General features: G+C 44.4%; 1 protein-coding gene across 3 annotated transcripts; it reads left to right on the top strand.

The window, feature by feature from the left end:
• Positions 1-25,382, top strand: TPH1 (tryptophan hydroxylase 1). Of its 3 annotated transcripts, XM_027810470.2 has the most exons (12): positions 1-2,532; positions 3,334-3,528; positions 14,406-14,543; positions 15,518-15,701; positions 17,107-17,207; positions 17,908-17,975; positions 19,428-19,624; positions 20,020-20,155; positions 20,668-20,794; positions 21,932-22,027; positions 22,541-22,674; positions 22,976-25,382. In XM_027810470.2, exons 2-12 carry the CDS (start codon positions 3,448-3,450, stop codon positions 23,148-23,150), a joined length of 1,437 nt encoding a protein of 478 aa, XP_027666271.2. In that variant the 5' UTR covers positions 1-2,532; positions 3,334-3,447; the 3' UTR covers positions 23,151-25,382. The 3 variants fall into 3 exon arrangements, with proteins under 3 accessions (XP_027666271.2, XP_055578148.1, XP_014138318.1); XM_055722173.1 differs by lacking the exons at positions 1-2,532; positions 3,334-3,528 and adding an exon at positions 10,842-10,942; XM_014282843.3 differs by lacking the exons at positions 1-2,532; positions 3,334-3,528 and adding an exon at positions 13,546-13,678.
• The last annotated feature ends 549 nt before the right edge of the window (positions 25,383-25,931 follow it).

Raw genomic sequence — 25,931 nt, 5'->3', positions numbered from 1 at the left:
TTCTGACAACTCCTAAAAGGAGGTGGGAGATAGATGCAGAAGATACCGGCGTGGAGTTATTCTGGAGCAAGTTTGGGGTTGCCCAGGCTGATTCCTGCACTGGGCATGTGTTTGTGGGACAAACCCAGCAAAAGCGGCTGCGTGTAGCCCCAAGACGCAAACTTTTTGTAGCCTTTCTGCTCCTCCAGCCTTTCTGGATGCTGGAGTAGGTGGGTAAGGACAGTGTCCAGCACTGCACTGGGGCAGCATCAGCATCTGTGTGAGCGCATCTTGGAGCCCACCCAGCTCGCTTCCCTCTTGACCAGTGCTCTCAGTGATGAACTTGGGGATTAGATTCAATTGTTCATTGCAGTGTTGTCACTAACTTTCATGAATGGATCTAGAGCCAACCCTCGAGGTGGAAGTGTTGAAAATAATCACAGCTCTGCTCCACAGCTGCCATCTTCTGCATTAGAAGAGCTCTTAATCCTGCAGTACCCTCTGTGTGGTAGGCTTAGTTTTGGTCCATGGTGTAGAGGCTGAGCGTGCTTTTTTGGAAGCACCTGCTGAACGCAGCACAGCATGATGTGGGTGCCCTCACAGGGTAGAGCAACTGCTGTCATGATTTAATTAACTAGTTGTTCTGCTGATCCCCGAGTTTACTCAGGCTTGAAAGAAGTAAACTTAATTAAATTAAACAAAGCTTTTTCCTTCCCACACATCCTCTGGGCCCTTTTGTTTCTTCCGAGAGATAACAAAAAGCTTATAAATAACAGGTGCAGTCTGTTGTTGTTGACCTGTTGCAGAAGGCTAGCAGGAGAGAGATTATGCACAGGTGCAGTATGTGCATAGCATCAGAGGAAGAGGGGTTTTAAATGTTTGGTTTGGGTTTTTTTTAATTTAAATTCCTGTGTTAGGTTGGCAAAAGGATAAAAACGTTGAGGTTTCAGTGTTGCCTGTTGCAGGTCAAGATAATTTTGACAAGAAGTAATGTTCGAGTTGAAACCTTATCAAAACAGAGGGAAGAGATAAAAGAGGTTTGAATTCAGTTCTCAGCTTATCCAAAGGCTTTCTGTATTGAACCGCCTTAAGCTGCGTAACCCCTTTGCTGCCTTGCCGTGTGATTCAGCAGCAGAGCTGGATTAAGTGTTTTCTGCCAGCCAGGAGGGACTGCCTGTTCAGTTGTACTGCTCAACCGTCTGCCTGCGCGTTTTCGAGAGCACGGTCACAAACTGAAAGCAGTTTCTTTGTCAGGGCACAGGTGGAGCATGTTGTGTTAAAAGGCCATCATTGTCCAAACGTGGCCTCTTCCTCCTCTCCAGTGGAGCTTCCCTTGACTGCAGTTTACGCCTGCCCTCTCCTAACACTGCATCTTCTTTGCTAGTCTTGAGAATGTGCTGGAGAGGTTTATAGAGGGAGATGTAATCACAGGAAAGGCAATTCCCTTTTATTCTACTACATGCATTTATGTCATGTTTTGTCATTTGCCAATGATACAGCGTGTGTCTATGCAGATGTCGGTTATGGAGGGCTATGCCCTATTTACCAGCAAATCCCTGATAACTACTTTTACCAAGTGCTTTTTCAGGTGAATTTGCACCTGCCTATCAGGAAATTCATTCTAGAATTCTTGACTGCTTGTACTAACAAGGTAAGAAAAAGTGGGTGGGGTGAAAAAGCTTAATAAAAGCAGGAAATACCGAATCTATTTAATCCCCTTTGTCCTCTGGAGCAATTCTCCCATCAATTGAAAACAAAGTTGATCAAACACAATCTGTTCTTGCCTAAAAACAGGTTTTAAAATAAGCAAATATTTTGCCGAGGTAGTTTGCCAGATATTAAAAATTAGTTTGACTAATCCAGAATGAACTTTTTTTCATCTTTTCTTTCTAAAAATTAGTACTGTCTTTTCCCATCCCTAGTACTTTTCCATTTAATTCCTAAAAGCGCCGTGAGTAGATGGAAGGTTAGTTCACTACGTACACTGGTGTGAACTGTACCAAGCTCTGCTTGCACAAATGCGTCTTCCTTACATCTTCCTTAACCTGTTCTGGTCTCGGCTCGCATCCTTTTGTCAATATTCAGTTACACATCTGCTCACAGTTTGCCACCTTAATCTTTTATCCATTATCCTGGTTACTGTTTAGCTAATGCTTTTAGCCTTGAATATTCTTATAATGTTGTATTTCTCTGAAACAAAATTTGGTACCAAGCGTTACTAAAAGCAAAGCCCTCTAATCAGGCAGATGAAACTCATTAGCGTTACATTTCAAGGAGCCTTTCTTTGATGCAAACTAATTAATTTTGCTCCATTGCAAAATTGTCCTAACTATAATGGGAGCTAAAATCTAATAAGATAAAAGAAACTCAGAGGGGGGAAAACATGTCTGTCATGAGAACACAGCGAGATGAACAGCTTTTGCCAGTCTTGGAAATGATGATGTCTTTTACAGCTCTGAGGCTGAATGTTCTGCAATTGCTGGCGTGTTTAAAGTCCCTACTGTGAATTGATGGATTGACATTGCTTGCTGGTTTTCATCCTTACAGCGGAAAGTAACTATGATTTAATTTACTTTGTTCATTTGTTCATGCTGACCAGTGGTCAGTGTTAGCTCCTGGACCAGAAGCTGCCCTCGTTACCGAAATCTCAGGATAAAGAACTTATCAACACCAATGTGATGCAGATAAGCAGACACTTTTTTATTAATGGCCGGGTGCGTGAGTGAGTCCTCTCACTGTCAATGCACACCAAGTTTCAAAGTCATATACCTTATATAGAAATCATCCATACATATTCATTAAATATTCATGCATAAACATAGTATTTCCCAAAAATCATTAACGTGCTCTCCTCCCATATCCAATTCTGCGCAGTAAAGGTTAGAAAGGTCTGGAAATGGGTCTGGGGTATTATTTGGGTAGGTGGTACATGAGTCGGTGGTCGCAATCTCCCCCTGCCGGAATTACCTTTTACTTAAGGTAACTGTTTCTTGGCAGGTGACTACAAGTTGCTTCACTTGACTCTCCCCAGTTCCCATTAATTCTACATTTTGACATTTTAGTACATTCTCCTAGGTTACATATAAACAATCATCTTGAATCTTAAGTCTGTTATCTAAGTTCTAAACATTCCTACTAGGTGATTTTGACCAATTCCTCCGGCCTTGGTACTGGGCTGTACAGAGGATTTCATAGCAGCTGTTGCTGTACAAATACAAATTTCATTAAAATATTTCTTATAACTCTATATTCCTATTAGAATAACTCTATAAATTCTATAAAATCAAATGTGTTTCTATAAAATCAAATGTGGTTAATTGATTCTAACTAATAACAAATCTGTAACACCCTCAGCAGCCTGTTTTGCCATGTGAGCACCAGGATTTCAGCAGATGGGGCGGTGTGTCAGTGTGTCTGAAGTCTTCAAGCTGAGAATGGTCCTCCAAGCTCATTTCACTTTGAAACACTATGGGATGTAACAGATTGACTAGGAACGAAAAACTGGCCACATCCTCCGTTTCGGAAAGACTGATAGTCTCCAGTGTGGAGGTAAAACAGGTAGAAAACCCCTGCTGTAACAGGCAGACCCAGTGTCTTCTGTGGTTGGTTGGACTTCTAGAGTCAGCTCTTGATTTCCCTTGGCCTTGCTGTTTTCCCGTGTGTGAAATACATTGAATGTAGTCTTTTGGCTTCTTATGTTCAACAAATCTAGTGTCATACACTCCCTAGATGTATGTGAATATGGTAGAGGCTGGTTCCTGGCGCACGCTTGTGTAAGGCTCTGCCTGAAAAGCTCTTGTTCTCTTTTCTGAGTGGATCAAAGTCGGCTGAATCGCTTTCTGAGCTGCACTTACTCATATCATTAGCAAGTACAAAGCTTTCTCCTTTGTTTAGCTTGTTCCACCTCACTTTGAATACAAAATATGCTGCTGTTAGACTAATTAGGGCAACAGGCTGAAGTTAACAAAGAGTCACTTCTATTGGCAAGCTTATTTATGCATTTGACTATTTTGCTTTGTGTTTGCCTATGATGTGAAAGAACTGGATAATTCTTGAGGTTTTTAAATAGAAATGATAATGCAATAGAAATAGTACTAACAGAGTGGTTCCTCAGTTAATGGAGTCCACTTCTACGCACTTTCTGCTTAAGGGATGCAGAAGTATCGGGGTCTGGTCAGAAGTAATCCCTGGTTTTGGGATCCCATGTTACTCTGAATGCCGAGAGCGGCTGTTTTCAGTGCTGGTGGCTGAGGTTGCCTGTGGCTCTCAGACACTGTTCTCTTTTTGAATGCTTTGCCTTTCATGTTCAAGTTAAGCATTTTGCGCCCTGTACTCTGAGCTCCCTGCAGCTGACAGCAAGGGCAGCTTTGGTGCCAGAGCCCTCAGCACCAAGCAGCTTCTCAGCCTCTCTCCCCTTGCCCGGGCTGTGGGGCCGATGGCCCGGAGCGGTGCTGTGCAGCTGTGTAACCTCAGCTCAGGCTGCTGTCAAAACGTCAGCTGTCAGCCTGCCCTTCACCCCTGCCTGAGCTACGCGGCGGGTACGCTGTGCCTGCTCATGTCCCTCACTCAGCCCGGCTTGATGACTTGACTTCCCAGCTTGACCTCAGACCTGCCTACCACTGGGGACTTGTCCGCAGATGTGCTGGCTGTGCCCGGGTGCCACCCCTGGGCAGCCCTGCCTCCCCTTGCTGGGCCGCAGCCCCGCTGCCCACCCGCCCCGCCGTCATCTTCGTACACGCAGCCGTGAGCAGGGCTGCAGGATCCTGCAGCAGGAGGGAGGTGGATGTGTGACCTTCTGCTTTACCATCTGGGTAAGCGTTCGACCATCCTGCCAGGAGGGCAGGAGTGGTGCACAAGCCCGAGCAGAACGGTGTTTGTGAGACTCAGGCTGTGCTAATGGAAGTGCAGTATTTCCTTGTCCTCTCTAAGCTGCACTGTGTTTCCAGGCAGTGGGTAGTTTGTCAAGCTTTCTGCTTGGCTTTCCCCACCCTGGCTGATACTTGTTGCTGGACTAAGTCCCGATTACTGCAGTAACACAAGGAAATTTTGCTGATTGGTGCAGGACCAGAGCTCTGTGGCTTCCTGCAGCTTTAACTTGAGGTGACTTGGCCAACGCTGGGCATGTAAGACAAAAAAAAGTTGCAGTTGACACTTCTGTACCCACTAATTCCAGAGTAGCTGGAGCAAAGAGCTCTTTCAGGACTTTGGTTCCCAGTCAGACAGCAGTTTCGCTTGAAATGCAGCTGATAATAAATTTGTTGTGTTGTGAAAACACATCAGAGGATGATTTCTCCCTTGCCTCTGCAGCATCTTCACTAACCTTTCGTAAAAAGCTTGCAAAAGTGTTGCTAGGAAGAAGTACACCTTGTTTGCTCTGAGCAGCATGTCACTCATGATTTTATCTAGCTTTTATGAAAACAAAAATATTACCTGCCTCAGGTGAAAGGGCTAATATTATTTCTTTAAACAATCCAAAGCAAATATACGAGCAGTGAATGGTTGTTGGCTGGATGTGCTACAGTAGATTTACACAGCATCTCTGGCTTTTCAAAATAAGCGTGCTTGAAGGCTATTGATACTTCAGCTGGCTGAATCATGGAGTGGGTAATTTGCCTGATTGGTTCTTGCACTTCTCATTGGAAAAAGATATTTGTAAATGTTTTCAAAAATAGCGTAATTTAAATTCCCCTTCTGTTGGTTATTAACTGCTTGTGAATCAAATACTTCGTAATTCAGCAACTATTCAGAAATGTGGGGAGTTAACTGATTGTGAAACCACCCTCGTGGGGATGTGGTCTTCTTCCTAGTAGCTGAGGTATTGCACCGAGACTTCTAGGTGTTTCTCCGCAGTTGCTCTGGGTACAGAGCATGACACTGTTGTGGCCTCACGCTGGTGAAAGGTGGGGTGAATAGCCCTGGGAGGTGTTTGCTGGAAGAATGGTAGTTCACAGGAGAAGGGAGCAAACGGAAGAACTCCTTTGTTGAAAGTCATGGATTTGAGATCTGTACATTTTCAGAAAATTTGAAAAGCTTTTGGATTTGGAGCTGTTTAACTCCCAGCGTTTAAGTAAATGACCTAAACCACAATGATAGGATATCTCCTTTGAGAGTAGTCAAGGGTTGAGAGAATGAAGATTAAAAAGGGAATGGAAGCAAATGCTGCTGCTTTGGTGGTGTTACAATCAATGCTGTATAAATCTTAAAAATCAGGAGATGAAAATGAGAGTTTCAGACTAGCAGCTTTTCAGGCAACAGTATATGAAGGCACCCATATGATGGAAGCAGAATACAGGGAAGATCTGTAAAACGTGTACTGGAAAACGAGCTGTTCAGAGGGCTGTATGATGTTCATCTTCACTCTTGTCTGCAGCTTCCATAGTGCTTGCCTAAGTGCCATGCAATTCTTAAAGGCATAACTTGTCTGCAGCAATTAATTAACAGAAAGGCAGAGGGCTGTGATTAGAATTTGCAGTGGTCTATTCTGGAGAAGGTAATTACCATTAGAGCAGATTTAGTATTAAGTCGTATTAAAGCTGTTTTGTTTAGGGATTTAACGCCTCATACCTTTTTCTGACAAAAGCTTTAAGTGGCCGCGTTGCCTCAGGCAGTTGCTCCTGGTTGGAAAGGCAGATGGCTGGGCCAGATGAAGTCCAAGGGACTGCGAGGAGGTTTACAACCCAGAAGCGATGTTGTGAAATCACCTCATTGGAGATTAGAGCACTTTCTCCTCCCACATGGGGAGAAGGGGTAATTCACACTGATGACCTTGATGGGATTGAGAAGACTTCAGGGTTGACAGATTCTCTCCTTCGGTCTTGCTGTGTTCAGATAGTTAATCTTATCTTTCAGCAGAAGACTATGGCCCTGCAGGTCATTCCTAACCTGCCTTTCCATGTTCTTGCCTCATCAGTTGTCACCAGTTGAACAAAATCACTCTCAGACGCTGTCTCTCATGCAGTGCAGGAAGCACTTGGGAGCCCCTGTACTACACTGATTTTTCTTTTTTCTGTTTTTTTGGGGGTTGGTTTGGGTTTTTGTTTGTTTGTTTGTTTGTTTTTGGCAGAGCAGCTTCCTCAAAGTGTTGGTGGATATAAGACTCGTGCTGTGTCTGGAAAGATGTGCCAAGTTAGTTGAGTCCCTACATACTTTACCCCTATGACCTGTGGAGAGCAAGATTTCCCAGAGTTGCGAGGAAGAGGAGATATAGGGTGGAAGGTTTATGTTGTTCTGTTTCACAGACAGCAAAAAGTGAGTCCCTTTACTGTGTGGCTCTCTAGGGAGGGGTAGATCTAGAAGTTTGACTGTTTTTAATCCTTTTCAGCCTAAAAAATTCCAGAGCTTTATCTACAAATATGTGCCCACAAGTGTCTGGTTGCATACTCTGCTGTCAAGTTCCTGCTTTGAAGAATAAAACAGAACCCCCAAAAAAACTAGAGAAGAAGAGTCACCTCTGAGTTAGCAGCTGGGAGGCAGGAATAGAGCTGTGGCCTCCTCTGGAGACACTTTATGTTCCTGGAGCTACTCCAGCAAAGGGCCCAGAAAACACGGGACTTCTCAGTCTGACACTACCCTCTTAATTGCATCTGGAGGCTGCTGAGAAGAGGATTCATTTAACGAGGAATTAGGAGGGAGTAACGTAACTGAAAGTCAGCTCTTGCAGCCTTCATGGTGAGTGCTATCACAATTGCTATGTGCCGGTGCAACAGGTTTCGTGGCAGCTGCACGTGGCAAAGCGATGTTTTGCAAAACGCACGGGCAGCTTGACCCACTTTTGAGCAGGGTCAGACCTGTACTCAATCCTCAGGTGCTGATAATCTGTCTGGAGGGCTCTGTCTGTATGACAGGCTGTACGTGAGAAATCTCCCGTGGGCTTTAAATAATAATAAAAAAGTCACTGTATTGCCTCATCTCTCATGAGATAAGGAGAGGCCTGTTTCCCTATGGTGTTGATGCCCCAGGTTGTTCTTCACAGCTCCTTCTCACCTCAAAGTCTATGTGGCCTCCTGATGTCCCACTGGAAACTTTTGGCCTCTGCCTGAGTGCTCTGGCAGACCAGCTCTGTGACAATTCAGACATTTTCTGGGTCAGCCTTTGCGTCCTTTCCCAGAAGGAGCGGAGCAGCACCTGTGAACGGTGCTGGCCCATTTGCGTTGCAATCCATAGCTGACTGCTCGTAGTTTTGCTGTGTCATATTGCGATTTTCTGTGGTGAGGGCCCCAAACCACTGTTCTTAAATGGTAAGATATGCAGCCAGCTTTTGGGACAAGATAGAAGTGTCCCACCATCTGTGAGAACCCAAAGCAGCAGTTGTGCTCGTGACAGAGTGATGGTTTTCTTAAACCCTGCAACCCAAAAACTGTCAAGATTCAGCTTTTGGATGAAACTTTTTAAACAGTTCTCCTGTAAAACCATCTGCAGATTCACAGGAGCTGGAAACCCTGCGTGAAGGGGAGCAGAGCAGGCTCCAGCGAGCACCCAGTGAAAACAGGCTGTAATCCAGTCAGTTCATGCTTTGTGGTTCTGCTTTTTCAGACTACAGGGCATTGGCTGTGGTGAACAAGCACTTCTTACTAAACCAGTGAATTGGCTTTAATCTGCTCCCCAAAATTCTGGGCCGCTCCTCTTAGCTCTTTATGTAACTAATTTCATATTAGGTTAAATTTCCTTGGCTGTTACCGTACTGCTTGCGTTGTATTAGCAGCTGTAGGCCAAGCTGGCTACAGGCTCTGAAGTGTCAGGTATGAGGAGGGGGATGACAGTGTCCCGGAAAGCTCCTGCTCAAATTGGAAGTGACAGGGGTAGGATGGGAGGCAGGAGCACTCCTGTTTGTCAGACTGGGGCCTCGGAGGCGGGAAGTGCCTCTGGCATAGCTGGCAGCTCAGTTTGTACCCCTTCCATGGCTCCTGTGTGCCATGAAGCTCGTGTGCTTCTACTGAGCTCAGCTTCACCGTCTTGTGTCCCCTTGGACCGTCCTGTGCCCTTCCCTGTGCTTCATGCCTTGAGGTACCCATGGGTGCTTACCAAACCACTGCTTCTGTTGTCTCCTGGGGAGAGAGGCTCCAAAGCAGGTTTTCACAAGCGTTTGAGTGACTAACTCTTCTTTGATCATCTTTACAGGTCTGGGCTGTAGGGGAGGACGTCCATGTCCTTTACCACTAGAATAATCTATATGTAGACACCAAGAAGAAACTCCTTTTCTGACTGTATCTTGTGAAAGCTTATAGCCTTTGAAGGAGAGGGCAAGATAGGTCTGAGTAAAAGTAAAAAAAAAAACCCAAGAAGATAAAAACCCCCAAATCCTTCATTCACAACTAAAGTAACCTGAACTCAGCAGTTTTCTGACACCTGAGGAAGTGTGAGTGGGAGTTGTATCTTGAGTTTTCTTTCAAATTTTATCCAGGATGAGCACAACACTTTAACAGAAAAGAAAGCACGGGAATTTCACCCTGGTTGCTATCAGGGAGTACTGGAAACCCAGCCTGAGCCCAGATTTCCAAATAAAAGACGCTTACCTGCAATGGGTGAGCTTCTGGAGGGCTACCTAGGGAGTAATTAAAAAACATAATTATATGCAGAACGACATGTTAGTTCTTATTATTGCTGCATTTGAGCTGGGGAATACTGATAGCTTAGTCATATTCTGTCATAAATATCTTACTGTGCCTGTGTTTACAGGTTCTTTATTAACATCAGGCTCTCATATGCTTAAGATTCTGGGTAAAGATCCTATGAATTGTTTGCTTTTTGAGTCAGCTCTGATGGGGAGATCTATTCTGCAAGAAGGAAGTGAAATGTCTGTTGTAGAGCCTAAGACATATGGTGAACAGATACTGTGTTTTCTTCACGGAGGGAAAAATTGAAGCATCTGCTCACGAAATATATGTCATTAGCAAACTGGAACAAACAGGCTTTTCTTAACACTTGACAGCCATGGTCTCGCAATCCCGTGCTGTGTGTGACGGGCAGAGCCAGTCACCCTCGGGTCTCTGAGAAACAGGATTGTTTGAAGTTCAGTGTCTTCTAGGAAGATGGAAGACACTGCTATCATGGGCGATGCCAGTGCAAGCATGATGGCGTCTGCCTCAGCTGCACGTTCGCCGGCGTATTGGCTTCATCAGTGTAATTTATCATTTGCGTTACACCAGTGTCTGAGAGATCCAGCTGGAATCAAAGTTCCAGTATTTTAGGCACTGAAGGGAAAAATACTGGAGAAATTTTAAGACGCTTTGAATACATTAGGGTAAAACTGGTCGCTGGTTTTGAGCATTTCTTTGAAAGGTCAGTTTGTTAGGAACAAAATGAAAACCCAGAATGTGTGTTTTCGGACAGCCCCGTCCCCACCACAAAATAATCAATCTCTCCTCGCATTCCCTGATTCCTCTCGCAGACCCCTAAAGCCTCCCAGGGAATAGGTTCCTGGGGAACGCTTTGCCTCTCCTGCTGTGTGCCACACATCCCCTTAACGCTGCTGCCGAGCGTGCCCTGAGACGGGATGCTGAGGACGGGGCGTATTGGGGTCTAAAAAGCATGACAGCTTCTAAAATGGAACGTGTGTCTGGCTCTGCACAGAAGGTGAATGACGCTGTGTATAAGAGATGAAGACAGATAGTGTCCCGACAGCTGAAACGTAGCGATTCTTGCTGTACGCGCAGGGTTTACCGTGCGGCCGTGCGGGGATCGCGAGCCCCGTTTCCCTGCGCGGCGGCCCGGGGCAGCGCCCGCTCCCCGTGGCTTACGCCACCCCCTCCGGGGCAACCCGTGTCCTTCACCCCCCCACCCCGTGACTGCGGGGCGCCCCCCAGCCGCCCGGGCGCCGCTTCGGCCCCGCTCCTCCCCGCGCCTCCCCCCCACGGCTGGGGGCGGCTCCGGCCCCTTCATAAGGCGGCGGGCCCGGCCACGCACCGGCGGCACGGCCATGCAGCCCGCGGCGCGGCGGGGGGCCCCGCCGGAGGCGGCCGGCCAGGTGAGGGGCTCGGCGGGATGGGGGGTGCGTGGCCCCGGGGGCTTGCGGAGCGGTGGCGCCGGGCTGAGGGGACCGCGCTGCCTGCGCACGGCGGCGGGATAAAGAAGCGATTCGAAGTGGAAGGCGAGCGGGTGAAGTGACGGCGGCACGGGAGCCCCTGCGGTGCAGCCCCGCGGGGGGGGCGCGGGGGGTGTCCTGGGGTGCCCCGGGGTCGGGCAGGGCCGGCGCGGGGGGCTGCGGGCACCGGCGCTGCGCCCTTCGTGCAGCCGGTGACATTGCCGGTGAGAACACGAACGCTGGCTGTCCCGGGGTGAAGTGTCACAAAAAAAAGATGGGCTTGGCGTGTCCCTCACATCTTCGGACGGTAAATGAGCTCCGCAGCGCAGGTTCGGGGCTGGTGCCCGAGGAGCGAGGCGAGGGGGACCCTCGGTGCGGCTGGAAATGCCGCCGTAAGGCGGCACCTAGCCTGGGACACTCGTAAGATCGTGTCCCCATCCTTTCCTACTGAGTGTGTCAAAAGAAAGTAAGCAGCTACTTGAAGAGGGAGTAGGATATAAAATGCCTGTAGGGACTTTTTATCAAGTACAATTAATCTGCATCAAACACTTTTTGTTAAAAGATTGTTTTCAGTCTTCCATTTACAGCTCCCTAAATGTAATTTCCTTTAGCTGAGTATCTTTGGATAATTTTACATCTGTGCTATCCATTCATATAAAGAATTAAAGCACAAAATATGCACCCTCAAATATCTGTCTGACAGGGAATGTTCTGTGGGGAGGGGGAGAAGGAGGAGGTGATGGCTACAGGCTCCAAAGGGAGCGATCTTCAACCAGGAGACACCTAGATATCTCCAGAAGTGTGTTAGACTGTCCTTGTATTTGTGTATTTTCATGAAGACTTGAGTAATGATTTGCATCATTAATAACAAGCATCAATAGAATATTAATATGCACACTCCCCCCAAAAAACCCACCTCAAATGTCTTACTGTGCAAAGGACAAATCTAATCAGATTTGATGAGAGCTGAGTTCCTGATACAGAATAAAACAAAAGTGAAGGTGCAACTGTTGAAGGAGGGGGATTGATTTTGCATCACTCTTTTGTCTTGCACCAAAATTAATGCTGTGTTTTTGCAGACCTGCCTTCAGTCCATTTTTTAATTGAAAGTGAAAGATTAACTTTGGTTTAGGGTTAAAGATATAAGTGGTGTTCGTTTGGCATTGTAGGCATCTGAATTAGTCTTCTGCAACTTTTTCAAATTCTTAAGTTACAGGTCTTTTTTAGAACTTAATGTAAGGACATACTGCATTTTGTTGTATTTTCTTCGCTGGTCTCTGCCATGTTACTTTTATGAATGTAGGCACCCGATGCGTTGTCACCACAATGTTAGCTGAACTAGCAAAATAAAAAATAAGAACATGAGTCTTCAACGCATTCCGTTTGTCCTAGCTGTGCACCTTATAATATCGCATGCAAGTATGCCAAATCTCATAAGCTGATCTTAAGTCAATGATCCTGAATGTGGAATTAAGCCAACGTGCTGCATAAAAGCCACATATATCAAACAGCCCAACAGTTTTTGCCTTCAGAGAACACCATCTAACTCTGCTTGTAACGGGGACTTCTCTGCATCCAGCTTCTTCTACAGCAGTGGCATCTGAATAGGATCTGGCTTACACAAATGGCAATCTCTGCACTCAAGAAAATGACCAATAACCTATACGTAATTGTGGAGTTATTAGATTTTTCTTTTCTGCTTGGAGCACCCTTGGCCAGTGCCTGTTCCTAGCCCTTGTGATCCTGATGTGACACTCTGAAGCGAGCTGTGAAACCTGCAGGCTGCTCAGCGGAGCCTGGATTGGGCCCCATCACCCACTTTTAGCTGGGAATTTGATGTCTGGACTCAAGCTGACGGACATCAGTGCCTTTGCTGGATGAGAAACAGTGTGATGGACTGACACTGTTGTCCAGGCTCATCATGTAGTGACAACTCATTAGAGGTGGGAATCCAGTCAGAAATCCAGCTCTTTCCAGTGGCATCAGTGGGTTTGGAGCAAGACCTCTTCCGTGGGGTGCCACCTCAGCACCCCAAAGAGCTCACGTCTAGTAACCTTCTTGAAACCTTTCTTAGGGCAGCATCAAATATTGGCTTTGCTGTAAACCACTCAATTTCAAATGAAACCAATTTCACTATTTTGTTAGGCAGATTACCTTCTTAACCTGAAAGAAGGTTTGATAAAAGATAGGTAAAATCTGGTTTTTTATTTTTAAATGAATCTATTATAGATAGGAATACTTAGCTGTTCAGCATAATCCATTTTAAAGAGGTGGAAGCTGGAGAGACTGTGGAAGGGAATCAATGGAACTGCTGCATTTTGAGTGCATTTTTATTTTTGCTCTTTCCATTCTCAAAAATATCACCAAATGATTGTATCTTTAAAAGCTGTGTCAGATGAAAAAGGCATTGCAAACAGCAGTAACATGCCTTTGTTGTTCCTCTCCTGTTTCTCACTGGCTCCTTCAGAAACTTCACCTTTTTTGTTCCTTTTTGCAAGGTTTGAAGACATGAGAGACGCAGCCTCTGCTTCTAAGCCTTGTATTTTTTCTTTACTTTGCGTTTTCCACATTCTAAGTAGTTTTGATGTTCTCTTTCTTTATGGCCTGGCTACATGTAACTAAGAATATGGTCTGTGATATCCAGTGATTTCAACACAGGAGTGTGATCACTAGTAAAAGGTACAAACCCACCTAGTTCTGCATTGTGTGATGTTTGACATTTTTTTTAGTGTGTGGTTTGGGTGATTATGATAAGGGTTTGGCATGTGAACTGGGGGACCTGAAAGATGGAATAGCTTGGTTGTGGTTCATCAGGGTGGGACTGTTTCTATAGTCAAGAGATTGTGGTCAGCGTAACATTTTAATGCCTTAGGTTTTGTCTCCTTTAACTGTAAAGCACTGCTTTTACAGAGATGTAGTGAGAGGAAGACCGTAATTTTTCAGTTCTGATCTACTAAATCCTGATCCATCGTTTCCTACCTATATCCAACAGGTTTTGGATTATTCCCTTTACCAATGTTCATTGAATTTGCTAACAAGTATTTTGTTCAGCTTACTATTTCTGCTAACGTCTTATAGCTCCCCCCCTCCCCGAAATACCAACGCTAATTGTAAACTATACGTTGAAAAACATCTTCTGCATCCTAGAGAATGACTAAAGATGTCTATAAAATCATTCAACTGAAAAAAAGAAATCTCGGTATTTCATCCTCAGCTCTCACAGATTCTAAGTGTGCCTAACTCCGTGCCTGTTATTGTGTAATGATTTAATTGGCACCTTTCCTTTTGTCCTTTTGATCCATCAAAGCACAGTATTACCCCAAGACCAACTGAGGTGTAAAGTGTTACACTTTTTGCACTGCTAGCCATTTGAAATAACCACCCCTTGTTATTTGTTTGCATTTAGTTAAATAAATCAAACTGCATGATGATTGATGATAATAAAGAGAATGAAGACCACGCGTCTGAAAGAGGAGGAACAGCCATCATTTTTTCCTTGAAGAATGAAGTAGGGGGACTTGTAAAAGCATTAAAACTCTTTCAGGTAATAATCATTGCTACAGCAGCTCTGTGTTTTTAAGTTTTAAGGGTGGTTTTGGAACACGCTAGAATTAATCACACCCATTTATTAAGGTTGTGATTCCTAACCTGGCTCCCATTTTGCACCCAAAATTACCCACGAAGGCAAATTTATGCTTCAGAAAGTAGATGCAGGTTGGCTAGAAATCTTCACAAAATGCATCATCTGCACGGACTAAAGACTGAGAGAGTTTTGTCTTTTCCCCTCATGAAAAGGGCATTGGCCCTCATTGTTTCTGCTGCCTGTAAGAGGTGTCTGAAGCTCCTGCTGATGGCAGGTAGGTGCTTGGGCTGCTGACCTGTACTGGGCTGAGGCCAGTGCCTGTGTCACCCTGCCTAGCCAGACTGAGGGTGACGAGGAATTGCAATTGCACACCTGCCCTCCTCCGAGTACTGGGCAGGCATTGTACAAAGGGCACGTGCAGTGCCACCCTGCTCTGTCGTCTGGCCCTGCGTGTCTTAACCTGGCGTTTTCTCTGTGTTCCTGATATAAGACATATGATTAAATCATTTTTTCAAATAACATAAAAGTGCAATTTATGCCCTGAAAACTACTGCTTTTAAATCCCTCACTTGCTTGTGAGATAATTACGTGGTGATTTGATTGGCATTTTGGTGAATTTCCCCAGACCAGTTGCTAACCAGCTTCCTATGGGAGTGATGAAAGAAAAAGGTCTATGAATTTAAATCTCACTGTGTCTTTCTGTGCTTCCTGAATGTAAAGGAAATTGAAAGAACACAGGTTGTCTTTCATTTTCTTCTGAATGGGAGGCTTTTAAAAATCAAACCGTGCCCTTCCCCCTCCAATAATCAAGAGATCCAATGAACTAAAATAGCTTCACAAAGGTGGTAAGTAGTCCGTGGCAGTAGAATATTACCTTGAAAAACAGATTTTAGATTTAGGCAATCTGTTTGAAAACATTCCTTCTTGCAAAACAGGAGAAGCATGTAAATCTGGTACACATTGAGTCACGGAAGTCCAAGAGACGAAATTCTGAATTTGAGATCTTTGTGGACTGTGACAGTAACAGGGAACAACTGAATGAGATGTTCCAGCTCCTGAAATCCCACGTCAACGTTGTCTCCATGAACCCGACAGAGCATTTCAATGTCCAGCAAGATGGTAAGTACAAAAGGCATTTCTGATGAAAATGTACTTCCCGATGTGTTGATTTGAGATCTTTTCATGGTGTCCACATCTGCATTTGTGAGGGGTTTCCAGCCAGCAGCTGCCAGGTTTGTGCTTCCCTGTTGTGAGTGTAGGCTGGTTGATACGAGCAGGGCTGCGTTGGCTGGTGTCACCTGGGAAGACAGGCTGTTTCAGGGTGCAGATTGCCTGTCTGTTGTCTGTGCTCCCGTCCCTTCTCCGTACAGCACAGGTGGCGTCGATGGGAATCCCTGCACCCATGCAGGCCAGTGCGAGCAAGGTCTGGATGCAGGGCTTGGCTGGGGACTGTACAGTGTGGGGACAGAGGTGGTAACACCTGCTGGATCCCAGTTCAGTTCAGGTACTGGTAAGAGTAGGAGATACATTCTGCACTATCCCCATGTAGCTCTTGATTTAAATCTTTTAAAACCAGTTTTCATCATAACCAGTTACTTACATTAGTGTGGAAGCGGTGCTTTTTAACTTTAGGATGCTTCACATGCCATTTACCTTTGCCTCTAGTTAGAGCCATAAAGTTCAGGGCAGCAGGAGATTGGTCCCAGGTATTTCTCAGCCACTGTGCTTGGCACAGGCTGGCAACTAGGGGCAAGTGATCTGGTGTTCTTGGGTAAAAACGGCTTACTGCGGCCCTAAATAAGGGGAATGTCAATACAGACACCTGCCCTGTCCGTTTTAAGAAAACTGGAGAACATCAGGGCAGAAACCCAGTGTATTTGCAGCTCTGCCAAGAGCTTGGCTAAAGACTTTCCTAGAGTAAAACCAGAAATAGTCAATAGCAAAACTGCAATGAAGCATCTCTCTGAAGCTGCAGGGCCTCCTTCTCCACCTTCCCTCACAAACTGTCAGCAAAGCTGGGTGCTTCTGAGGTCCATGACCGCAGAGTAACGTTTATTTCCTGTGGTCATTAAAACAGGACGGGAGGACTCAGACCTGCTTCCGCTCTGCCCAGGGAGCACGGGCAGATCACTTACCTGCTCCTTTGGGAGCACGGGCAGATCACTTACCTGCTCCTTTGCACGCTTTGAGCCTTAGAGGATTCACAGCAGCGCCTCAGTGGGAGCCTCTAGATGCTACCCTAACAGTAAGAACAGTTAAGGGCCACAGAAAACCCATATTAACTGTTTCCTCCCCAGATGCTTTGAAGCTGGCTGTGCTCCGTAGGCAGCCTGTGGCAGTGACAGAGGAGGAAGTGTGAGCTGTAGGCTGGTGCCAGATAGGCAGTGGACTCCCTTGTCTTATTCATGCCCTTCTAATTTATAGATTTCACTTGTAACCACCATAGCCATACTTGAAAGTAGCATTTCCTCCCTCAGCATGCTCGGCGTTATTAATAACTTTGTGGATTCCATGCATTCCCTAGACATGGAGAATGTTCCCTGGTTTCCAAAGAAGATCTCAGATTTGGATAAGTGTGCAAACCGAGTGCTGATGTACGGGTCTGATTTGGATGCTGACCATCCAGTAAGTATTTTTTCCTCCGTACACCCAATCCTTAATGAAAACATACTTTGTGGAGCTTACTTTAAAAAATTGCAGCTTTTCCTCCTCCCTCTCCTTCCTCTCAACCGTGTCTCTGTGGGTCTAAGCACCTTCTCTTGGGGGTGTCACGTCTTTTTCCTAGTTCAGGGAAGGCCATTACTGGATTCAGCTGCCACACCTTTCTGCAAGGATTACTCGTGCGAGGACTCCAGGTCTGGGCCACGAGTGGTCGCATACAAATAAAAAAAAAAAAAAAAAAAAAGAAGTGCTGTTCTGAAGGCCGGCTTTGTTCCTCCTCTTTCTTTCTTCCTTCCTTCCTATAATTGGAGCAAACAAATTGGTACTTGGGCAGTGCAAATGGGTAATTTGTTCTGTAATTTAGAATAATCAAGCAAGTAACAAAGTTTGTATAAATATTGATATGACTAAATGAATCCTTGTCTACTGAATGTATAGTTGCATACATAAACCCGCTGATTCTTACTTCAAATTGGAATATTTGTTTAAGTCACAGGTATTACGTGTTTCAGACTACAGCCATGAGGTTCCTGCCCTGTCCTTTCATTCTTACACAGCGTACTTTTGTATTTCCCAACTGAAGAAATTTCAGGTGTCTTGTTTTAAATTATTTACCACAGCTTGAAAACTCATTAACTTTGTTTTTTCTCCTTCCTCCCACCAGGGTTTCAAAGACAATGTCTATCGCAAGAGGAGAAAGTATTTTGCAGACCTGGCTATGAACTACAAACAGTAAGCTTGACTTTTTCGGGAATAAGCCTTCTGGGTGCCTTGAAATAACAGCAGAGTGGACTGGCAGGAGCTTACCTTCCCTGGGCTCGGATCGCACTGAGACATGCTTGGCTCGGGAATCAGAGCCAAGGGGGTAAACCAAAGAGAGATATAAGACAAGATTAAAAGGTAGATCTAGGTCATTTACAGCTCCGTAGGCCTGTGATCAGTCTGCGGCTGTGGTTGCTCAGCCATTACGGCATCTGCAGCAGCGCCGATCCTCAGATGGGCAGCGATGCCAGCGTGGGCTTCCTGCAGCGTGGGGCATTTGTGCTCTGTGGTCCCTCCCCACCTCTCTGGAAACGGGTGCAACAGAGGAAGAGGGTGGACAACGCATACTGCACAGCTGCCTGTGCCAAGGCGTACTGGCTTGACTAGGGCAGATTGGTCTTTGCGAAGGAGAGGGAGGGGAGGCAAAACCCGCTGACCACCGAGCGTAAACTCTCTGGGCAACTGTTAGTACTTCCGTGTTCTTTCCTGGTTCAAACTAGTGCATGTGATGTATAGATAAGAAGTTTTCTGTGAACAGAAGCTCTTCAAGTTTCTTGCTTGGGGGAGGGAGCTCTTAAAGGAGTAAGAGTTTCATAGCCCAGTGCTGTAAATTCTTTCTAAATATGACTTCCATGTTGCTGTTGCCTGCTTGAATTTTGATGCCGAGTTCCTCAGTTGGAAATTACCTAGAAATGGTGGGTATCTAGAGTTGTATTGCACGGTGTATCAATGCAACAGCACAGAGCTGGTTACTAACAGAGATTCCCTTGGGAAAGAAAGCATTTGCCACGCTAGTTGCCTGGCTGGCAGTGGAAGCTCAGTGTAACACTCCCATTGCTTTCAGAGGACTTTAGGTCACATCCTTGCTATAATCCACTTTAATATGATCCTGAGGGCTGACTAGGAGAGATGGACTACACTTAATGTGTTCAGACAGATGCTTGTCTACTCTGCATAGAACTATGATTTGTACCGAATGTGGATATTTAGCTGCTTCTACACAAAGGAGTTGTTAATTTAAGGAATTCTTTTTTTCTAAAACAAATCAAAGAGGTAGTAGAAAGTAATTGCAGACAGTGAAGTCTAGGGAAAAAAGATGTGTTCTGAGCTCCTGAAGCTGTAAAGGTTGTGCAGGTACTTTACATGTTACTCTCAAAGAAACTGTTTACAGAACCAAAGATTTCAGGCTCCAGTGAGGTCAATGCAAAGATTTTTGTCAGTTGGTTTAGGTGGAAGAGAGAGCAGGCCCTTAGACTGAAAGCTGGCCAGGGCATAGACCAGATCTCACTGTGTATTTGGCAGTGTCTGATGTGCCCTGACCAGGTTTCACAGCCGTATAGGTGTTTAATAATAGTAGGTAAATGAGTCGCCTGTTACTAACCATTTATTAAGGAATGCCCTTTCTCCCTCTTCTCCTTGTAGTGGTGACCCAATTCCCAAGATTGAATTCACCGACGAGGAGATTGAGACTTGGGGGACTGTATATCGAGAGCTTAACAAGCTTTACCCAACTCATGCCTGCAGAGAGTACCTTAAAAACTTACCCTTGCTCACCAAATACTGTGGGTACAGGGAAGACAATATCCCCCAGCTGGAAGATGTGTCCCGCTTCCTGAAAGGTAACATGCTAATTTTCATACACAAAGAGGAATAAGGTCCATTGCAAACCACGCTGCTATTTTGTGGGCACAAGAAAACATCCTTGGTCGCTTTTGCTTGTATTGGTTCTGGCCTTTTGGCCATCCCTGTTTGTAATGTATTGTGCTTTGAGTATATCCAAACAGCAACATTTGAGGGGCAATGCTTAAAGAGACCGTTAGGATTGGGTAAAGAGATTTTTATTTATTTAAATTATATATTTAAAGCTGTACTGTGTTGGCTTTAGACAGGGAATCATAGGAAGTCCGCAGACACAGAGGTAGGTAGTGCTGTGGCTTTTACCCCAGCTGTAGCAGGAAAGGTGATAAAGTTGTGTAATTCTACACTGATGTACAATTTCTCCATTTCTTTTCAGAGCGCACAGGTTTTACCATTCGCCCCGTTGCTGGATATCTGTCACCCAGAGACTTCTTGGCAGGATTAGCCTTTAGAGTTTTTCACTGCACTCAATATGTTAGACACAGCTCGGACCCTCTCTATACACCAGAGCCGTGAGTCATTTAATCTTGGTGTAGAATTTGCGAGAGAGAGGGAATTTTGAATCTCACTGCCCAGTGCCAAGCTACTTAAAACCTGTTGAAGAACACCAGTAAGATAACTTACTTTTAAGGTGTTGAAGACTCAGCCTTTGCGCTGAATGTAACGAAGTTTTAGCATGCTCAAGTGCCGCCTTCATAAGCACAGGATTTTTGAAGTACAGCATGTTACTGGAGAGCTCTTACTGATGTCATTGTGCACAGAGTTAATCTGATATTCAATTGCATTATAAGTGTGGAGCTCAGACCTTAATTTTAGACAGCTTCATTTGAAAATCTAAGTTTAAGTACTTATGTAGAATTGTTATGACCTGCTCAGTTGCTTTCAGCTAAACATGATTGACAATCTTCTGCCTTTTGTATATTAAAGAGTTTAATGCAAGGTATTGTATCTGTTCAGTGGTGCTTCTTTTTCACTCTACCACAAAGACAGATCATGAGATTTCTTGTTTTGTATCTTTTTCCAGTGATACATGCCATGAGCTCCTAGGCCACGTCCCTCTTTTGGCTGAACCCAGTTTTGCCCAGTTCTCCCAGGAAATTGGTCTTGCGTCACTTGGAGCATCAGATGAGGCTATCCAAAAATTGGCAACAGTGAGTGTTTGAGTGCCTGGTGATGCCACTGAAAGCTTCATGCTTTGCTAGGCTAATCCTACACCATCGAATAAATCTGGAGCTTCATGTCAACATCAGCCACACCAGCTGCTAGATCCATGTGTTTCACTGGTCCTTGGCTTTCAGGTCATATAACCGTTCTCCATGCTAGGATAAAAATACATTTTAAGGTTGATGTGATTGGTATTTTTCTTCACTTGGCTGTCAAGCATCTATCTTCTGGTGGTAGATCACTTCTTCCAGATTGAAATTCTGTGGTCTATTCCTTCCAAACAAGATCTCCTTTTGGGAATACAATTCAATGATTTTAAAAGTAATCTTATTTCTTTAATGCGTAGAATGAATTGCAATGATATGGTGCTTTCATTGAATGTGGTAAGCACTAGATGTGTGGTAAGCACATTAGATACTTTTCAGCCAAGAAATTCACATAATATAAATTAATCTTATTTCCTGGATATCAGTTTCTGGATGCTTTGGCAAAAATAGTTTAAGATGAAAATTCAATTTAGATGAAAAAGAATTGATGCCAGTTATGAAAGAACTTGTTTGCTTGTTGTTTTTTTTTTAAATTTACACACACACACGCACCCCCGGTGTAGCTAGTGGTAAAATTTCTACTACCAGCAGTGAGAGCAGCACTAAGCCATCTATGAAAGTAGCGTTCCTCCCCATATACCTGCCAAAATCCTGAAATCCATCAAACTTAACATCTTTAATTTTACAAGCCACTAAGCAAATGAGAGACAAACTGTAGTGGGCTGATGTTTTCACTCAGAGGTCGTCTTCATCTAGTGTTTCTTTTAAGCTGAAGCATGTCATGTCATGACAGTAATTCTTATAACAGATTTACATCTGGGTGTTGCTACTGACATTCTCAGCTTCTAACCTAGCTGGGTGATCTATAATATCAATGTTTCTTGTGAGAAACATGCAATCCTGTGGTTCTTCACCCTTCCATTCTGGCTTCCCTCCTCTTTAAGTATCTGAGAATAACTGCATGATGATTGATATTTGCAACCATTTCACACTACCTACAGACAAAAGTGCCCCTGTCTAGTTCACCACAGCATCTTTGCTGAAGACTGAATAATTTTACTCCCTTCTGTGTTTCAGTGCTACTTCTTCACTGTAGAGTTTGGTTTGTGCAAGCAAGAGGGACAGCTACGAGTTTATGGGGCTGGCTTGCTCTCTTCGATTAGTGAGCTCACGGTAAGAATATCTACTGCTTATTTACCTCTCTTCTTTGTACCCGATTGTTATTGTCACTGTTTTGCCCTGGTTCTTATGAAGTATAATTCTAAATTCACTGTGGCAATAATTACTGGACAGTTCCTTTTGGGTGTATGCTGAGCAGCTCCCATGTCTTTCGCAGGAATCATTACATAGTTGGTATTTCTTAGCGTTAGGTTCCAAGTAACTATTTTCAGAATAAAGCTCTACTGGTTTAACCAGATTCTGAAAATACTGCTTTTCTTTACACATGAGCCTCGTGCCTGAGGAATCCCTTTTTTCACCCAGGTTGGCAGAATATGACCGTTCAGAGTTATTCCATTCAATAAGTTTTAACCACTGTTCAACAGCAGATAAAAGATTTTAAGAAACAATGCACTAAATATGGTTTCACTTCATCTTTTTTTATTCACTTTACCTCATGCCATCTTCTTTGTGGATTCTTTGGGTGATGATGTCCCTTTGACACATGATAACACATTATATTACCAGCACTCACTCTCTGGCAGTGCCAAAGTCAAGCCTTTTGATCCGAAGGTCACCTGCAAGCAAGAATGCCTCATTACAACTTTCCAGGAGGTTTACTTTGTTTCTGAAAGTTTTGAAGAAGCAAAGGAAAAGATGAGGTACAGATTTTTCCCCCTGTTTTATAAAAGCGGGTTTGATTTCATGCATCTTTCTGTAGCAGCACCAAACCCTTTTATTCTTATCACAGTTTTATAATTGTCTTTCATGGGGTTGCAAAGCCGAGATTTGTATTCGCTTGGTCTTCCAGGTACTGGGTGGGAAAGACGATGAACCGTATAACAATTACAACTATTTTTAAGAAAGTAATCAGTTTAGAAAAGTGGCTATTGAAGCTGACTGCATGCAGAAGATGCATTTGTGGTTTATAACTACCTCTCTTTTTTGTTTTAACTTGAACAGAGAGTTTGCAAAAACCATCAAGCGCCCATTTGGTGTGAAGTACAATCCATATACTCAAAGTGTGCAGATCCTGAAAGACACAAAGAGCATCGCCAGCGTGGTGAACGAGCTACGTCACGAGCTGGACATTGTCAGCGATGCCCTCAGCAAGATGGGCAAGCAGCTGGAAGTTTAACGCCCCTGTCAGCAGTGTGGTGCACTTGGCAACTTTTTTCTTTTCCCTACTGATTTCTTTCTAGGAATGTAATGTGTTGTGTGCAGAACTCTCTCCTTTATAAATGGAAGAGTGAATGGCCCATAAGGATAACAACTTTATCTTGTTTCTGTGTGAAGTCCCTTAAAGAACGTATTCCTCCATGCCCCTTGGATAAAAAAGGCTGGAGTTGCCTTTGAGAAGCTGGTGGGGGAGTAGAGAAATTGCTAGACTGGAGCAAAAGTGTGGTCAGTGGATTAGGGCTGGGGTCAGATGCTGCAGGAGATGGCTTCTGAGGCAATAACGGAGTAATTTGCCATAGGAAAATGTCTGTTTCTGACTCTAGTAGTCTATGCTACTAATTTTATAGCATTGCGGACTTCATAGCGTGGAAGCGATAGTAACCAGTGCCTCTAAGTCTGTGCTACTGAGTTTAAAACTTGAATGATTACAATGCAGGCATCAGGACACAAATAGCTGCAGGCTCACCATGATTAAATTGAGGGGTCAAATTGGGCTTTCAAAGGGGTCATTCTTGCCCCCAAAGAACTGCACATGTGCCATTTGGCATGCTTCTAGTATAAGGCAGAGATACAGAGCTGTTGCATGAAATCCCAATCCTGTTTATTTTAAAAGATTTACTATTGGCTCAGTGTGTCAGGTTTTTTGTTCTTGACCTTGATATTGCCCCCAAGGGAAGATCTTTCTTTACAGAAATACCATTTGCCTTTTTCCTGATTGAATTAATTTAGCAAAAAAGTATAGCAAGCTGTCAGGTACTGATTTGGCACAAAGCTTAAAACCGCTTCCAAATTACAATTTAATATTTGAAATAGTTTCATTGGTTCTAAAAGAACACCAAAGTTTAACGTATCAGCCAAAGTTCATAGTCTAGTCTGCTTTTCGTAAGAGTAAGCATCCTATTGATTGCTCAGTCACTTTATTGACCTGCACAAAGATGTATTTTGTTTCTTCTTTACTAGGCCTGAACACCTTCCTTCCCTATCAAGCGAAAGATAACTAGAAGGTCCCAGCATTTCATAGGAATTCCCCGGCTGTGAATGCAACAAGCTACCTTGTAGCATAAAATATATCTAATTCCAAAGAGCACTTTACAAGTGGTGGGAAGCACTATCCTGCTGAATTGTCCGTGTCACCTAGTAGCAAACTTCCCTGTTTCCAGGGCTCCATGATTTCAAGTATCCTGCACAGCTGCACAAAGCTGTGCCAGCTGCTGTTTCTGCCGCCCCTGCCCACGAAATGCGTAGAAGATACACGAGACACTTGAGTGGAAGATCTGTGATGTGTTTAATAGCATGCTAGGCACTGATTCTTCATAGGCAGAGCTTATCGGGAAATCCGGAATTTGTAGCTGTGCAGCTCACTGGAAAAAACGATTGAAATCTTAAATACACTGGAAATAGTAGCCCAGGATTTTGAGAGCTTGAAAGGACTTTCATCAACCTTTTGTGCTTGAAAATCAGTTTGAGTTTTGTATGCTTTCTAGTAGGCCACATCTACTCCATAAGCAATCGCTGGCTCAATCTTTCCAAGTGTATTCACTGTTTAAATCAATCTACATATTTTTTTCTGTGACTATTAACCCACTATAACCTTTTTATTATTTAAAGAACATGTAAGATGTAGAAATAATGGTCTACAACATTTATGGCTTACATTACACTTCAAAATAGATTTTAGGAGCTTTGTCATTCTAAAGAAGAAACCTCACACGCATATAGTAAGGGAGGATCTATTTTGTCTGCTTCTGTGATAACAGTTAATATTCAGCTGCTTTTTTATAAATGTTGAGATTATTATGTTGTTGAAAAACACATAGATCTGTGTTACTTCAAACCTTTATCTCAACTATGTATGCGTTTCAAGTAGGAAACCTTATACTTGATAAATTAGCACCTAATTTTGAACACTTTGGAAAAACAGCAATTGTATCTTTATTTGCACTTGTGTAGCAAAAAGATTTAAGTAAACTGCTGGAAGTAATAGGGAGATCATTTCCACAGCATTAGTAACACATATGCTTGGCTTCACACATCCAAACCTTCTGGCTATGTAGAACAGTAATAACTTAAATATTTTAAACTATTACGGAGGCTTTAAATGTCAATGAAATAAATGACTTTTTGGTAATTATTAGAAGAAAAAAACCCAACCCTTGACTTCAGCACTGTAGCAATAAACATGAAGCACTCACTTCTGACCAAGGGTTTGTATGTTTGATGTTACGGTTCAGATACTCCGCATATGTGACTTACAGTTCTGAGTGGAATTATGTGTGTGTTTGAGGGGTGGCTTGTCTTCCCCTCATTTTTTAAAGGCTTTGCCTTTTTTCCCCTGTCGAAAGGGGTGAGTTGAGGAGGAGTTCGGCCGGCCTGGGCCCTGGGGGGTGCCCCCCTGCTGTCAGCCCAGCAGGACCGGGCACTGCAGGACCAGGCAGTGGGGCTTTTTGGGAGGTCCTTGGTGGAAGCCGAAACCTTTTGCCACAGGTGCCCCCGAGGGTTGTGGCGGGGGCCGGCCGGCGGCTCCTTGCCCTTTCCCGCTCCTGGCACAGCCCTCCTCAGGCGACGTCGTGTGATGGCTGCCCTGAGGTGACAGCGGCCCTGAGGTGATGGCTGCCTGGTGGCCGCCCTGAGGTGACGGCCGCCCTGAGGTGAGGGCTGCCCTGAGGTGACGGCCGCCCTGAGGTGAGGGCTGCCTGGCGGCCACCCCGTAAGATGACGGCCGCCCTGAGGTAACTGCCGC

Source organism: Falco cherrug, chromosome 10, assembly GCF_023634085.1.
Source record: "Falco cherrug isolate bFalChe1 chromosome 10, bFalChe1.pri, whole genome shotgun sequence".
Taxonomy (NCBI): Eukaryota; Metazoa; Chordata; class Aves; order Falconiformes; family Falconidae; genus Falco; species Falco cherrug.
The sequence above is the reverse complement of the archived record's forward strand: the minus strand, read 5'-3'. Positions and strand labels throughout refer to the sequence as shown.

Excerpts from the sequence above, each read along its gene's own strand:
- TPH1 (XM_027810470.2), top strand. The coding sequence starts at position 3,448 with ATGGGATGTAACAGATTGACTAGGAACGAAAAACTGGCCACATCCTCC. Across the intron at positions 17,976-19,427 it reads CTGGCTATGAACTACAAACA|TGGTGACCCAATTCCCAAGA; the intron begins GTAAGCTTGACT and ends TTCTCCTTGTAG. Across the intron at positions 22,675-22,975 it reads GAAGCAAAGGAAAAGATGAG|AGAGTTTGCAAAAACCATCA; the intron begins GTACAGATTTTT and ends TAACTTGAACAG.